Source organism: Mustela lutreola, chromosome 6 (assembly GCF_030435805.1).
Source record: "Mustela lutreola isolate mMusLut2 chromosome 6, mMusLut2.pri, whole genome shotgun sequence".
NCBI lineage: Eukaryota > Metazoa > Chordata > Mammalia > Carnivora > Mustelidae > Mustela > Mustela lutreola.
The window spans coordinates 134920546-134932292 of NC_081295.1; the positions used below are offsets into that span (position 1 = coordinate 134920546).

An 11747-nucleotide genomic window follows, 5' to 3' on the forward strand; every position below is an offset into this window, starting at 1 on the left:
AGAGGCACAGAGACAGGGCTGCGCCTCTTCTCACCCAATACTCTCTGTGAGACATCCATCCTGACAACGCTCAATGCCCTGCTGACTTTCACTGTCTTTTTTTCTTTTCTTTTAACTGTGCTTATTTTTGAAAATGAGGCATTGCTGGTAAGAAAAACGACTGGAAAACAACGTGCTCTTGCCAGAGCTTTTTGCAAGAGGCACAATCCTGTGTACATTCTGAAGAGCACTCAGGTGGGAAGGACAGAGAGAAGCCCATGCCTGCAGCTCTGCTCCCAGAGGACCCTGAGGACTATGGGCGCACTGTGTGTGCCCCTCAGCGCCTGGCCCTAGAACCTGCTGGGCCGTGGCTGACTCACACTGAGGATCCACGCTGAAAGGAAGCAGAGTGAGTTGGGAGTGCTGTTTGGGACTGTCTCTGGCTCTGCTCTCCTGAGTTTCAGGTATTTAAAATATAAAACAGGGCGGGGAGCCTGGGTGGCTCAGTGGGTTGAAGCCTCTGCCTTCGGCTCAGGTCATGATCCTGGGGTCCTGGGATTGAGCCCCGCATCAGGCTCTCTGCTCAGCAGGGAGCCTGCTTCTTCCTCTCTCTCTCTGCCTGCCTCTCTGCCTACTTGTGATCTGTCAAATAAATAAATAAAATCTTAAAATATATATATATAACACAGGGGCACCTGGGTGGCTCAGTCAGTTAAGCGTCTGCCTTTGGCTCAAGTCAGGAGCCCAGGGTCCGGGGCTCGAGCCCCACATCGTGCTCCCTGCTCAGTGGGGAGTCTACTTCTCCCTCTCCCTCTGCCTCTGCCCCACCCAACTGCTCTTGTGTGCTTGTATTCTCTCTCTCTCAAATAAATAAATAAATAAATAACTCTATCTTTAAAAAATAAATAAAATAATGCTAGCAACAATGACTATGATAATAATAATGGATCACATTCATTAAGGGCTTATTAGGTACCAGACAATGTGCTAAGCTTGCTACTCGGACCACCCCCACTTTATCCTCATAATAACTCCCAGGCAGATGTTACCACCATTCCCGTTTTTGAGGTGTGAAAACAGAGGTAAGGAGTTTGGCGAGATCACATAGATAATAAGGGGAGCAGGGGGTCCTGCACGACAATTTGGTTCCAGAGCTCGAGTGCCCAGATACGTGTGCTCTGCGGCCTGGTGGCCCCCATCACTGCCTTCAGAGGTAAACATAAACGTTGAAAGTGGAGAGTGGGTTCTAGCAGGAAGGGCACAAAGGGCACAGCCCCGGATTCTCACCGAGCTTAGATCCACGTTCTCGTCCGGGAGCAGAACGATCATGCTCAGCTCCTTACCCACGTAGGGAAGCTCCAGGATCTGGGTCTGCACCTCTTTAATATAGGCGAGCTTAAACATAGCCTCCTGAAACATCATCAACACTGGCCTTTGTTCCTTCTGTTGGGAAGGAACAGAGGAGCACGGAATTAAGGTTCTTGGAAGAGGCAACAGAATTTTCCAAAAGAGCTATAATCGACTCCAGGAGTGTTTTCAGCACCCATGATGGACATGTCCGTGTGCTAAGTCTGACTCTTTCCCATCATCATTCTGAGCATCTCTGTCTGGTAAACAGATATGGCTCTAGCCTCAGCAAAAAGATGTTTTATTCAACAAAATAAACGTGACACCCTGCATTCTCCACAGGAGGAAATCAGATTTTCTTCCTGTAAAATACACCCAGCAAAGGGACACCTGGGTGGCTCAGTTGTTAAGCATCTGCCTTTGGCTCAGGTCATGATCCCAGGGTCATGGGATCGCGCCCCACACTGGGCTCCCTGCTCATCGGGGATCCTGCTTCTTCCTCTCCTGCTCCCCCTGCTCATATTCCCTCTCAAGCTGTCTCTCTCTCTATCAAATAAATAAATACATTTTTAAAAAAATATGCCTGGCAAATGTATCTAAGGAAACAATAGAATCAAATACAATGAAATAGAAAATCATTTCTCTTAAACTGGAAAAAATGTGTTTATGGTAAAGAGGAAGAGATTGAAGAGTTTCACAGCAGTATGACTGGTGGTTTATGGAGAGAGCCCATCAGGAAGCAGTCTGCCAGCAAGTAGAAAGATTTCTATGTCTCCTCCTGTATTTAAATCCAGTTTCCCCAGCTTTGATACTCTAATCCAAGGAAATGATTTTTTAAAAATACATAGGAGGTATATGCATGCAGAATTTAACTGCCGTACTATACTCATAAAAGGTTTAAAAGTTGATGTGGATCAACTATTATAAAAATTAAAACAGTTTCTAAAATCATTGCTAAAAAATTTCTTCCCCTCCCACTTTTGTAACTAGAGGGCTGATTATGGAAAGTATACCTTATAGCTCCCTCCAAAAAAGGTTTTACCTGTACAGGACAAGTTTCCTAATTGCATTAAAATGCAATTTTTTTTTTAGGGGCTTGGAGATTTGGCAAGCTATTTTAATGCCTGCATGAACTGAAGTTATATCTTAAGACTAACATATTTTTCAGTTAGTTTTAACATATTAAAAACTTATAAATGATTATAAATGATTAACAATGATTAATTTAAAATAATTCAAGTCTATATTTATTTAAAATTTTCAGCTATCTGATTGAAGAAAATTCACTCCTTCTCTCCACTCCCCTAACACATACACATATCACACTTCCTTAACACTTGTTTTTTTGCTTTTCTGTTAAGCAACTTGGGCTTAGAGGAAATCTGAAGTTTCCAAAACTAGGTGGCAGTAATGAATGCCGCCAAAATTAGAGGCATTAGGAGCAGTAGTAAAATGCAAAAAATCAGAGGCAGCAAATAATTTTTATTTCTCTGTGCTCTCCTCCTGAGCTTAAAATTTCATTCAGAAATGTGCTTTCAAAATTATTTCTAACCAATCATTTATGTCTTTACAAAGTTAACTTTTTCCAAGCAATTTCTTCATGAAACTAGCACAATTTTTGAAGCTTCTCTCACCTGGTTTATTTTAAAAGGCATTTCCCTTGTGTAGCTTTTGTTGAACTGTTCATCCCACCTTCCTTTGAAGTAGATGGCGCTGACAAGAACCAGCCTGGTGTCTGCACTGACTGAGTTACCTGGCAGCACCTCTCGAATTTTACCTTCCAGGAAAAGCAGAGAATATATTCAGTTGGTTTTCACAGAAAAAATTGTGATAAGGCTTTTTGGCAGATCTCTGGTTATGAATCAAGAACACAACAGTCTTTTCATTTTCAAGTTTGCTGAGTTTTGACTGATATGTACAGAAATAAACAACACATACAAGTGGTTTTCACAGAAAAACACATACAAGTGGTTTTCACAGAAAAAAATGTGATAAGGCTTATTGGCAGATCTTTGGTTATTAATCAAGAACACAACAGTCTTTTCATTTCCAACTTTGCTGAGTTTTGACTGATATGTACAGAAATAAACAACACATACAAGTGGTTTTCATGGTCAGGTCACCAGTGCTGTGGGAACACCCACAAGGTCGATGATGGTGAAACGTTTCTAAATCACTCAAAGTAAAATACGACATGAGGTAGGACAACAAGGCAAGCAGGGATGGGCTGGGAGGGACTGGGGTTCTTTCAAGTGCTAAAATGGAGTGTTCGGTTTAATGCATCAAAGGTACAACCAGTGTTAACAGCCCACAACTACGCCCACATGTCAGAGGCAGCCAAAGGGGAAAGAGCTGAAAACGGGCAGCATGGGTGCCTTGAGGAGCTTCTGGAAGCATGTGGAAGAGATTTCACTATTTGATCCTCGAAACAAAACACCAGACACTCCTGGAAAAGATAAGGTGCTTAAGTGAAAGATACTCCCTTCTTCCCTAGATGCCTTTTCAATGAACTAAGAGCATCCCTGCTCATTTGCTGCCTCCAGATGCCATAAGTGGCGAATATTCCAAGAAGAAATAGTAGCAATAACTGCTAACTCTGTAAGGAAAGGCAACCTGTTGTTCTTTGTTGTCTGATGTATTGACAGAAATAGGAGTGTTCCTAGTGGTACTAAGTGGAGTTGGTGCAGAGGGCGCCCAATGGTTCAAACGTCACTGAACGTGCAGACCAAGATCAGAATGTGTCACTCTGTAAAACAGAAATGAATAAGGCTCAACGCCAAACAAAGGATGATTTCAGTCTGTAGAACTGATAAGTCCTGAGAGAGCCATTGGCCTACCAAATCTAGGCTCATCAAACCTAAGTAAGGGAGTGTACGTAGAAGACATGAAAGCTGCAACAGAATTAAGAATAAGTAAGCTTAATGGTCAGGGTAAAGGTGGTGGTAAGGGAGGTCCACAGAGAATTTCAAAGCCTAAGTGTATGTCTCAGAGAAGATTTAACCAATAGCCTCTTTCCCATGGGGGTGATGAGTTCACATGGGAACATTACAGGCTAAGTGAAAGTATATTTCAGGGTAAGTTATTAAACCGGAAACCTGGCTTATGAGTTTCTTTGGACATTTGTATCAGCCTTTCTGGTCCCAGGAGAATGGACAAAACTAAGTCTCTGTGGTTGAAAACCCTGAGCATCTGATCGGAACCACTGTGAGTCCATCAAGGTCGAAATATGCCAAGAGGCCCAGCCTGTGAGCAGACTCTGACCATCTGAAACACTAGTGCGATCAGAGCAGCAGGGAAAGCAAGGAGAAGAGGGAGGGAAGGGGAACCAGGGGAAAGAGGGGAAGGCGGGGGGAGAAGGACGAAGGGGGAGGTAATAACATGTGATTCTGACCTTCAGTCTTTTTGGAGACCCAAGCGTTGATGTGTTCCCTGGACTGCTCTGCAGCATTGGCAAAGGGAAGCTGCTCCAGCTCGGCATGGTAGAACCGAAGACAGGATTCCTTAAAGGTCTTTGGAGAGAAAAGCATTCAGTGTGGCTATCTTCCTAAACAAAAGTTTTAACTTCCAAGAAAATTCGAATCTTACATACATTTTATTAAAATGAGTATACATCTCTTAAAAATGGTCATATCTTAGTCTACTAAATACTAAAATATCAGAGTTTATAAATAGGTAAGTACCAAGCCATGAATAACAAGAAATGGCTAAATGAATTTGAGAAGTAATTCAATTTTAAATAACTCAAGGCACAGTTATGTTTACCATCATTTTCAGCTCTCCCAGATCTTGCTTTCTGACTCCATAGTTTGACTACCACTTTAAACCTTCTGCTGACTCAACTTACCGAGAGGAATTCGCAAGTCTTTTCTCCAAAGAGCCTGTTGGCTATTCTGAGCAAGTACTGGGTGCCACATTTGTTCACTTCAGCAAGAAGTGACTGGAAATTCTGGTGAATGTCTTTCTCTGTGCTTAATGAGAGCGCCTGTTGAGAAAAATAATCTCAGTGAAGGAGACTCCCAGCCTTCTCCTTTGTGTCTTGGTCCCCAGGCAGCCCCACTGGACAGAAATAAGCACAGGTGTGTGTACACACTCGGCTCCCCTCCCCTCCGGCTTTATGGCCGTTCTGGAACCTGAGGTACGAAGCTGGGTGATGGACCCTAACAACCGAAAAGGCAGTCCCAACTGCGGGGTGAGAAGCAGGCTTACCTGGGCCATCTGGGCAGCAGTGTTTCCTTTTGCCCCCAGGAAGACCATGGCGAGGGCAGAGGAGATGCTCACAGGAGAATAAAACACGTTGTGTGAAGGGTTGTCTTGACATAGGATCTTGAAAAGCTGGATGGCAAAGGTGCCATTTGCTTCAGAAAGAGCATCCATTATGTGGGGTCTGAAGCCAGAGCATAAAGAGAAAGGCTGCCTCAACACACACCCTCCACACATTACTGACCTCACACGTGGCAATTTTGGAATTGTACTTTTTTTTACATAATAAAGCTCGTAAATATCTTTTTTTAAAGATTTTATTTATTTATTTGACAGACAGAAATCACAAGAGAGGCAGGCAGAGAGAGAGAGGAGGAAGCAGGCTGCCTGCTGAGCAGAGAGCCTGATGTGGGGCTCGATCCCAGGACCCCGGGATCTTTACCTGAGCTAAAGGCAGAGGCTTTAACCCACTGAGCCACCCAGGTGCCCCAAAAGCTCATAAATATTCTAAGTTGAAGGAAACACATTTCCTGTTGCTCTCTCCAAAAAGTAAGTCCAAATTTTAAGATAATTAGCTAACTGTCGCACTGGCAGAAGATCAAACCGGCTTGAGAGCCTTGGGGGAAAAGAAGAGCAATGGTTCCCGGGCACAGACATACAGCACTCAGCCTCCAGAGACCAGGGAAACCCAGTCTTCTCCATAATACTCTCTTCTTCCATGCATTTATGGAGAGAACTCCTGAGAGTTTCAGTTACACAACAGATCACAGTTTCTCATTAGCTGATTCTTGAGAAATGTTTGAGATGCTGGTAAGTGAAGAGAGAGAGGCTACAGCTGGGTATGAAATTGGCTGTGAGGGTCCCCCTGGCGCGGTGGGGCCAGGGGACAGCCAATGTGCTCTCCTGTTGGGCCGCCCACACCAGCACCCCCATAGCCAGTTAACTCTGGATATCTCATAACCCAACTCAGACTGCCCCACCATTGCTAGCCAGCGGCTAGGCATCACAGGACCCTCGGACCTCGGAACTAAACATGAAGACACTGCATGTTTTTGTTCCACAATTCTTGAGCTAACTCAGAAACACGGATTTGGGAGTTTTACTCCTTAGTCTCAGAAAAAGCCACTAGAGTGAACTGTGCACAAGAGGGCAAAGCCCAGACCCGGGGAACGCCAGAATGGAGAGGTCAGGAGGAACAGAGAAGGGCCCAAGAAAGAGCAAAACCACTGAGAATGGGCCAGTAATCTGAGTAGCTACAGAGGTCAGAAGCATAAATATGACTAGGCAGGTCTGTGACCAAAGACCGCTCCCACCCCCAGGCCACGCTTCTCCAGGGAATTAACTGAGGGTGGAAATGAGACCCTCACCCACACAACGTCTGGTCTCACACCCTGGGAGATCTCCCAGACTTCTCCTCTCCCGCCCTCATCCCCTCACACCCATCACCAAGGCTTGCCTTCTGCTGTCTACATGGCTCTTGCTCCCCTCTATTTCTCTTGAGCCTGCACCGAGTGTAGACCACCTGCTCCCTTTCCCCAATGCCGCCTCAGAACAGAGCCACCCTCCTCCTCTTCCCCCGCCCCACATACTCCATTCCCACAGAAAAGCAGAGCCTTTCAGCCCTCCTCTTAAACCTCAGGGCCCTTAGAATAAGCTAAGCTCACTTCGTTTACATGGCTTACGCTCCACCTGCCCGCCTCTGGCTCCAGCCTCCGCCTCTACCCACCCTGACCGCCTTTCATTCCCTCCAAGTCATCCCTGGGCCTTTGAAAACACTGTTTATCCAACTCAGTTGGATGAATGGCACTCAGACCTCCTCTGCACTGGAACAGACTGGCGTCCAGAGACTTCTGAAGGCCCGCCCTAGACAGGGATCCCTTCGCCCGACCGCCGACCCCCTTCCTCCCCCCGCGAATTGCTGCTTGGCCCACTGTGGTCCCCCTGGACTGGAAGCTTTGCGGGGCGAGGGCCAGCAAGAGAGCTCGGGAAATGGGAAGTTCTCTACGAATTTGTGTGGAATGCCTGAAAGGATTAGGGTGGCTGAGAAGTGCTTGGATTTGCCGCTGCACACTGGGGATTTTAGCAGGAAAGAGGAGAGGTAGGGAGATGTCATTGCGCGGATCCCGAGGAGAGAGAAGGGGTGGGGAAGAAGGGCGGGTGGGAATGCGGCTGCAGGGCGGCGGGGCGACGGGGAAGAGGCGTGGGAAGAGCGGACAGAAGACCTACGCGGAGGGCCAGCGGCTGGGGCTAGCGGGGATCGGGAGGCACCGGCGGGGAGAGCGGCGCAGTCACGCCGGCGCCACCGAGCAGCTGCGCCACCGTGCAACTGCGCCACCGGACCCACCGAGCAGCTGCGCCACCGAGCGCCGGTCTCCGTCTGCGTCAGCAGGGAGAGGGCCGGGCCGGCTCGGTTTCGCTCCCGGCCTGGCGTCCAGTCTCCCGGCCGGAGCGCGGGGGTGCTCACGGTCCGCCGTCCCCGCCCGGCCCCAGAACGCCCCACTTGCCGCCTTCAGCACTGCGCCGCTCCTCCCGCCGCCGCCCTCCTGGCCGGATCCCAAGCCGACCTCTACAGCCGCGCCGCAGGTCCCCGCTCCGGTGACTGGTCCCCGCAGGCCTCTGCCCTCCCCCAGGGCCCGAGACCACCTCTCGGCTTCCGCCTCTGCGGGGGCGGCGCGGGGGCGGCGCGGGGACGGGGGGCGGCGCTGGGCAAACCCCCAGGCGCTCCCCGGCCCAGCCGCGCGAGGGGACCCTGCAACCGAAAGGGCTGGAGGCGCCCGCGGTCCGCCAGAGGCCTCCGAAACCGATTCAGAAAGCAAAGGCGTTCAAACTGCAGGTGATCCGGCTATGGCCGCTGCGCTGGCGATCAGTGGAGGCAAAAAACGGGCATGGGGGCAAGGGCAGGACGCGAAGAACGCAGAAGTCCTGGCTTTTCTACTCTCAGTCTCCCGTGTTAGAGTGGGAAGGGCTGTGAGTCTAAATTAGGGGGAGGCAAGCCCGGCAACTAACCGTAATTACCGAGGCACATACTCTTAACGGGCTAACCCCTGTACTCACCTGACCCTGCCTCCCTTTAAAAGAAAAAATTTTAGCAGCTTTATTGAAATACACTTAATGCAACATAATATTCACCCTTTAAAAGTATACATTTCAGGGACATCTGGGTGGCTCCGTCGGTTAAGTGTCTGCCTTCCTTGCGCTCAGGTCATGATCGCAGGGTCTTGGGATCCAGCCCCCAGTCAGGCTCTCCTTCTGCTCCTCCCCCACGCTAATGCTCTCTGTCTAGGTCTGCTCTCTCTCTGAAAAACAAAAGCAAAAACACCTTAAAATATACTTGTTTTAAAAGAAAAAGTATACAGTTAGTTAGTTGTATACTAATACTAGATAGTTGTACAACTATCCCCACCACCTAACTTCAGAACATTGTATCACCTAAAAAAGAAACACGGTGCCCATTAGCGATTATTATCTATTCCCTCCTCCTCCAGCCCGTGGCAACCATTTATCCATTCTGCCTAGTTTTGCCTATTGTGGGCATTTCAGGTAGGTAGATTCATATATGACACAGTCTTTTGTGACTCTCTTCTTTCACTTAGCATGGTGTTCTCAACGTTGATCTTTGGTGGTTCAAGGTAACAACTACCTGTCTTTGATTTCTTCTTGTGACTGATAATGTAATAATATTGAGTGCATCCACGTATATATCTATTTTGATTGTTCATTCATCAGTTGGTAGACATTTGGGTTGTTGCCCTCTTGTCTGTTATGAATAATGCTACTATGAACATTCACATACAAGTTTTGTGTAGACATATATTTTCGTTTCTCTTGAGTCTGTACCTGGAGTGGAATTGTTAAATCATATAATAAGTCTATATTTAACCGTTGGAGGAAATGTCAAAATATTTTTCAAAGCAGCGGCACAATTTTACCATCATCATTGTATGTGGGTTTCAGTTTCTTTTTTAATTTTAGCCGTCAGAGTGGGTGTGAAGTGCTATCTCATTATGGCTTGTAGTTACATATTTCCCTGATGTCTAATGATGTTGAGCATTGCTTTTTTGTCATGTGTTTACTGGCTCTTTGTCAGAGAAAAATCAATTCAAATACTTTGCTCATTTTCTTTTTTCTCTTTTTAAAGATTTAATTTGTTTATTTGACAGACAAGTAGGCATCTGAACTTCTCAGATGTCAGTGCTTTTTCCATGTGGAAAAGCAGAGTTAAATCATAAAATCCACATGACAACATCATGGGTCCATGTACACACTTATTATCCCCCCCCCCCTGTCTCCCAGCTCCACAGCCCCTGTTCAACTAGGTGGTAGGTTCTGGTCCAAGACAATGCACAGACACTTTTCTTCTTATAAACACACCAAGACTCTTCCGAAATTGGCATGTTTTCCCTATCCAAGGGACACAATAGTAAAACAGCTAGAAAACAACTGAGACCAGCAGAGGTTTTCTTCTTCTTCTTCTTCTCCTCCCCCCACTTCTTCTTTTTAAAGATTTATTTATTTATTTGTGGGGGGAGGGAAGCAAAAGAGCATGAGCAGGGGTGGCAAGGAGGAGAGAATCTCAAGCAGACTCCCCCACTGGACATGGGGCTCGATCTCTTGGCCCTGAGATCATGACCTGAACCAAAAGAGTTAGACACTTCATCAACCGAACCACCTAGGGACCCCCAGCAGCAAAATTCCTGTTTGCCCTCACATACCTGCCCTGCAGTTAGCATCTGGTCCCCCCAAGAATTGTCACTCATTCTGTGTGTCCACAGGGAAGGAAGGAAGAACAGAGAGGTGACCTCCATTTGCATCTGCTCCTCCCCTGTGAGGGCTTCTCTTCAGTGACAACTCATGGAACACCAGCTCTAGTCCCAGTCTCTCCTCATTTTCTCCAAGTAGCCATGACAGGTCTCATCCATGGCCCCACAAAGGAAGCACATTCTGGTCCCAGGAGAGAAGGCGGGAAATCAGGCAGGCCCCCTCAGCATCCCGGGCAGGGGGGAGCTGGAAGCGGCTCCTACCTGTGGCAAGAGGCCATTCTTAAACTTCCAAGAACTTTGCAAGTCAGTTGTCAAAGTCTTGGTAATAGAAGTCAGCCATGGTGAGAGTGTTTACTCCACAGGAACCAGCAAACACTATTATTCAGGGCTTCCTCCTTCCCTCACCCCAACACACGCACACCACCTCTGGGTGTGCCTAGCCAGTCTGCTAGCACATTGATCCTGTATCTCCTGCCTACAAGTTTACTTCGCCCTCCTGGATTCCCTTCCTTCCTGGCAGAGAAAAAGATGTAAGTTCCTCACCTGTACTTAAGATTCTTGCTACTCAAAGTGTGGTCCACCGACTAATAGCATCTGTACTATGTGCAGTCTTGTTAGAAATAAGAACAGGAAGGCGACACCCAGACCTACTGAACAGAGACCGTGTCTAAGCAAGATTACTAAGGCAGCCATATCAACGGAGCCTAGATCCAGTGGCTTAAACAACAGAAATCTATTTACTCGCGATTCTGGAAGCTGGAAATCCAAGATCAAGGTGTCAACAGATGTGGTTTCTTCTGAGGCCTCTCTCCTTGGCTTGTGGATGCCTATCTCCTTTCTGCGTCTTCACATGGCTCTTCCTCTGTATCTATCTGTGTCCAAGTGTCCTCCTCTTAAAAGGACCTCAGTCATGTCAGGTGAAGGCCCACCCTAATGATCTCCTTTTTACTTTTATCACTTCTTTAAAGACCCTGTCTCTAAGTACAGTCACATTCTGAGCACAGGGGTAAGGACTTCAATATATGAATTTTGGGGGAAAAAATTCAGCCTATAACAATTTGTATCCATGTTAATGTTTGAGAAACACTGTCTGGATCAATCCCTACCCTGTCTTTCAAGACTCTTGTTCAATAATTACCGGGCCTTCAACAAACCCTTCCCTTCAGAATAAAAAATAATGTCCTTACATTTTTGGCATAGTCTCTTCTTAGCTTCATCAACCTGTCCATACCAGCAGTTCCACTTTTGAATATACAGTAGAAATGCGTACACAAGGGGCTGCCTGGCTGGCTCAGTAGAGCATCTCATTCTTGATCTTGGGATCCTGAGTTGGGGACCCAATTTGGGTATAGAGATGGCTTTAAAAAAGAAAGAAATACATACACATGTTCACCAAAAGATGTGCAGTGGTCTTCATCCAGCACTACTTGTAATAATCCAAAGTCGGAAACTCCTGGAATG

At 46.9% G+C, this 11747-nt stretch overlaps 2 protein-coding genes across 10 annotated transcripts in view; one reads left to right on the top strand and one right to left on the bottom strand.

The window, feature by feature from the left end:
- Positions 1-8677, bottom strand: part of SERPINB9 (serpin family B member 9) — a 32147-nt gene extending 23470 nt beyond the window's left edge. For 4 of the 9 annotated variants that reach the window (XR_009354883.1, XR_009354882.1, XM_059179120.1 and 1 more), the window contains exons 1-6: positions 8656-8677; positions 5533-5710; positions 5171-5308; positions 4718-4835; positions 2961-3103; positions 1267-1422 (exon numbers count right to left, since the gene is read on the bottom strand). Coding sequence is in view for 7 of the 9 variants with exons in the window: in XM_059179120.1 (XP_059035103.1) it covers positions 1267-1422; positions 2961-3103; positions 4718-4835; positions 5171-5308; positions 5533-5710; positions 8656-8672 (750 nt within the window). In the remaining 2 variants the exon portion in view is untranslated. Of the gene's footprint in view, positions 1-1266; positions 1423-2960; positions 3104-4717; positions 4836-5170; positions 5309-5532; positions 5711-7752; positions 8011-8030; positions 8178-8655 lie in introns of those variants that run through there. The other 5 variants (XM_059179122.1, XM_059179121.1, XM_059179124.1 and 2 more) reach the window with 5 other exon arrangements.
- On the top strand, positions 7278-11465 carry LOC131834457 (sterile alpha motif domain-containing protein 1-like). Its single transcript, XM_059179127.1, has 2 exons — positions 7278-8359; positions 10299-11465. The coding sequence occupies exons 1-2, from the start codon at positions 7516-7518 to the stop codon at positions 10322-10324; spliced, it is 870 nt and encodes a 289-aa protein (XP_059035110.1). The 5' UTR covers positions 7278-7515; the 3' UTR covers positions 10325-11465.
- The last annotated feature ends 282 nt before the right edge of the window (positions 11466-11747 follow it).

Coding starts and splice junctions, on each gene's coding strand:
- LOC131834457 (XM_059179127.1), top strand. CDS start 7,516: ATGGGAAGTTCTCTACGAATTTGTGTGGAATGCCTGAAAGGATTAGGG. Junction 8,360..10,298: donor CAAAGGCGTTCAAACTGCAG/GTGATCCGGCTA, acceptor GTGTGTCCACAG/GGAAGGAAGGAAGAACAGAG.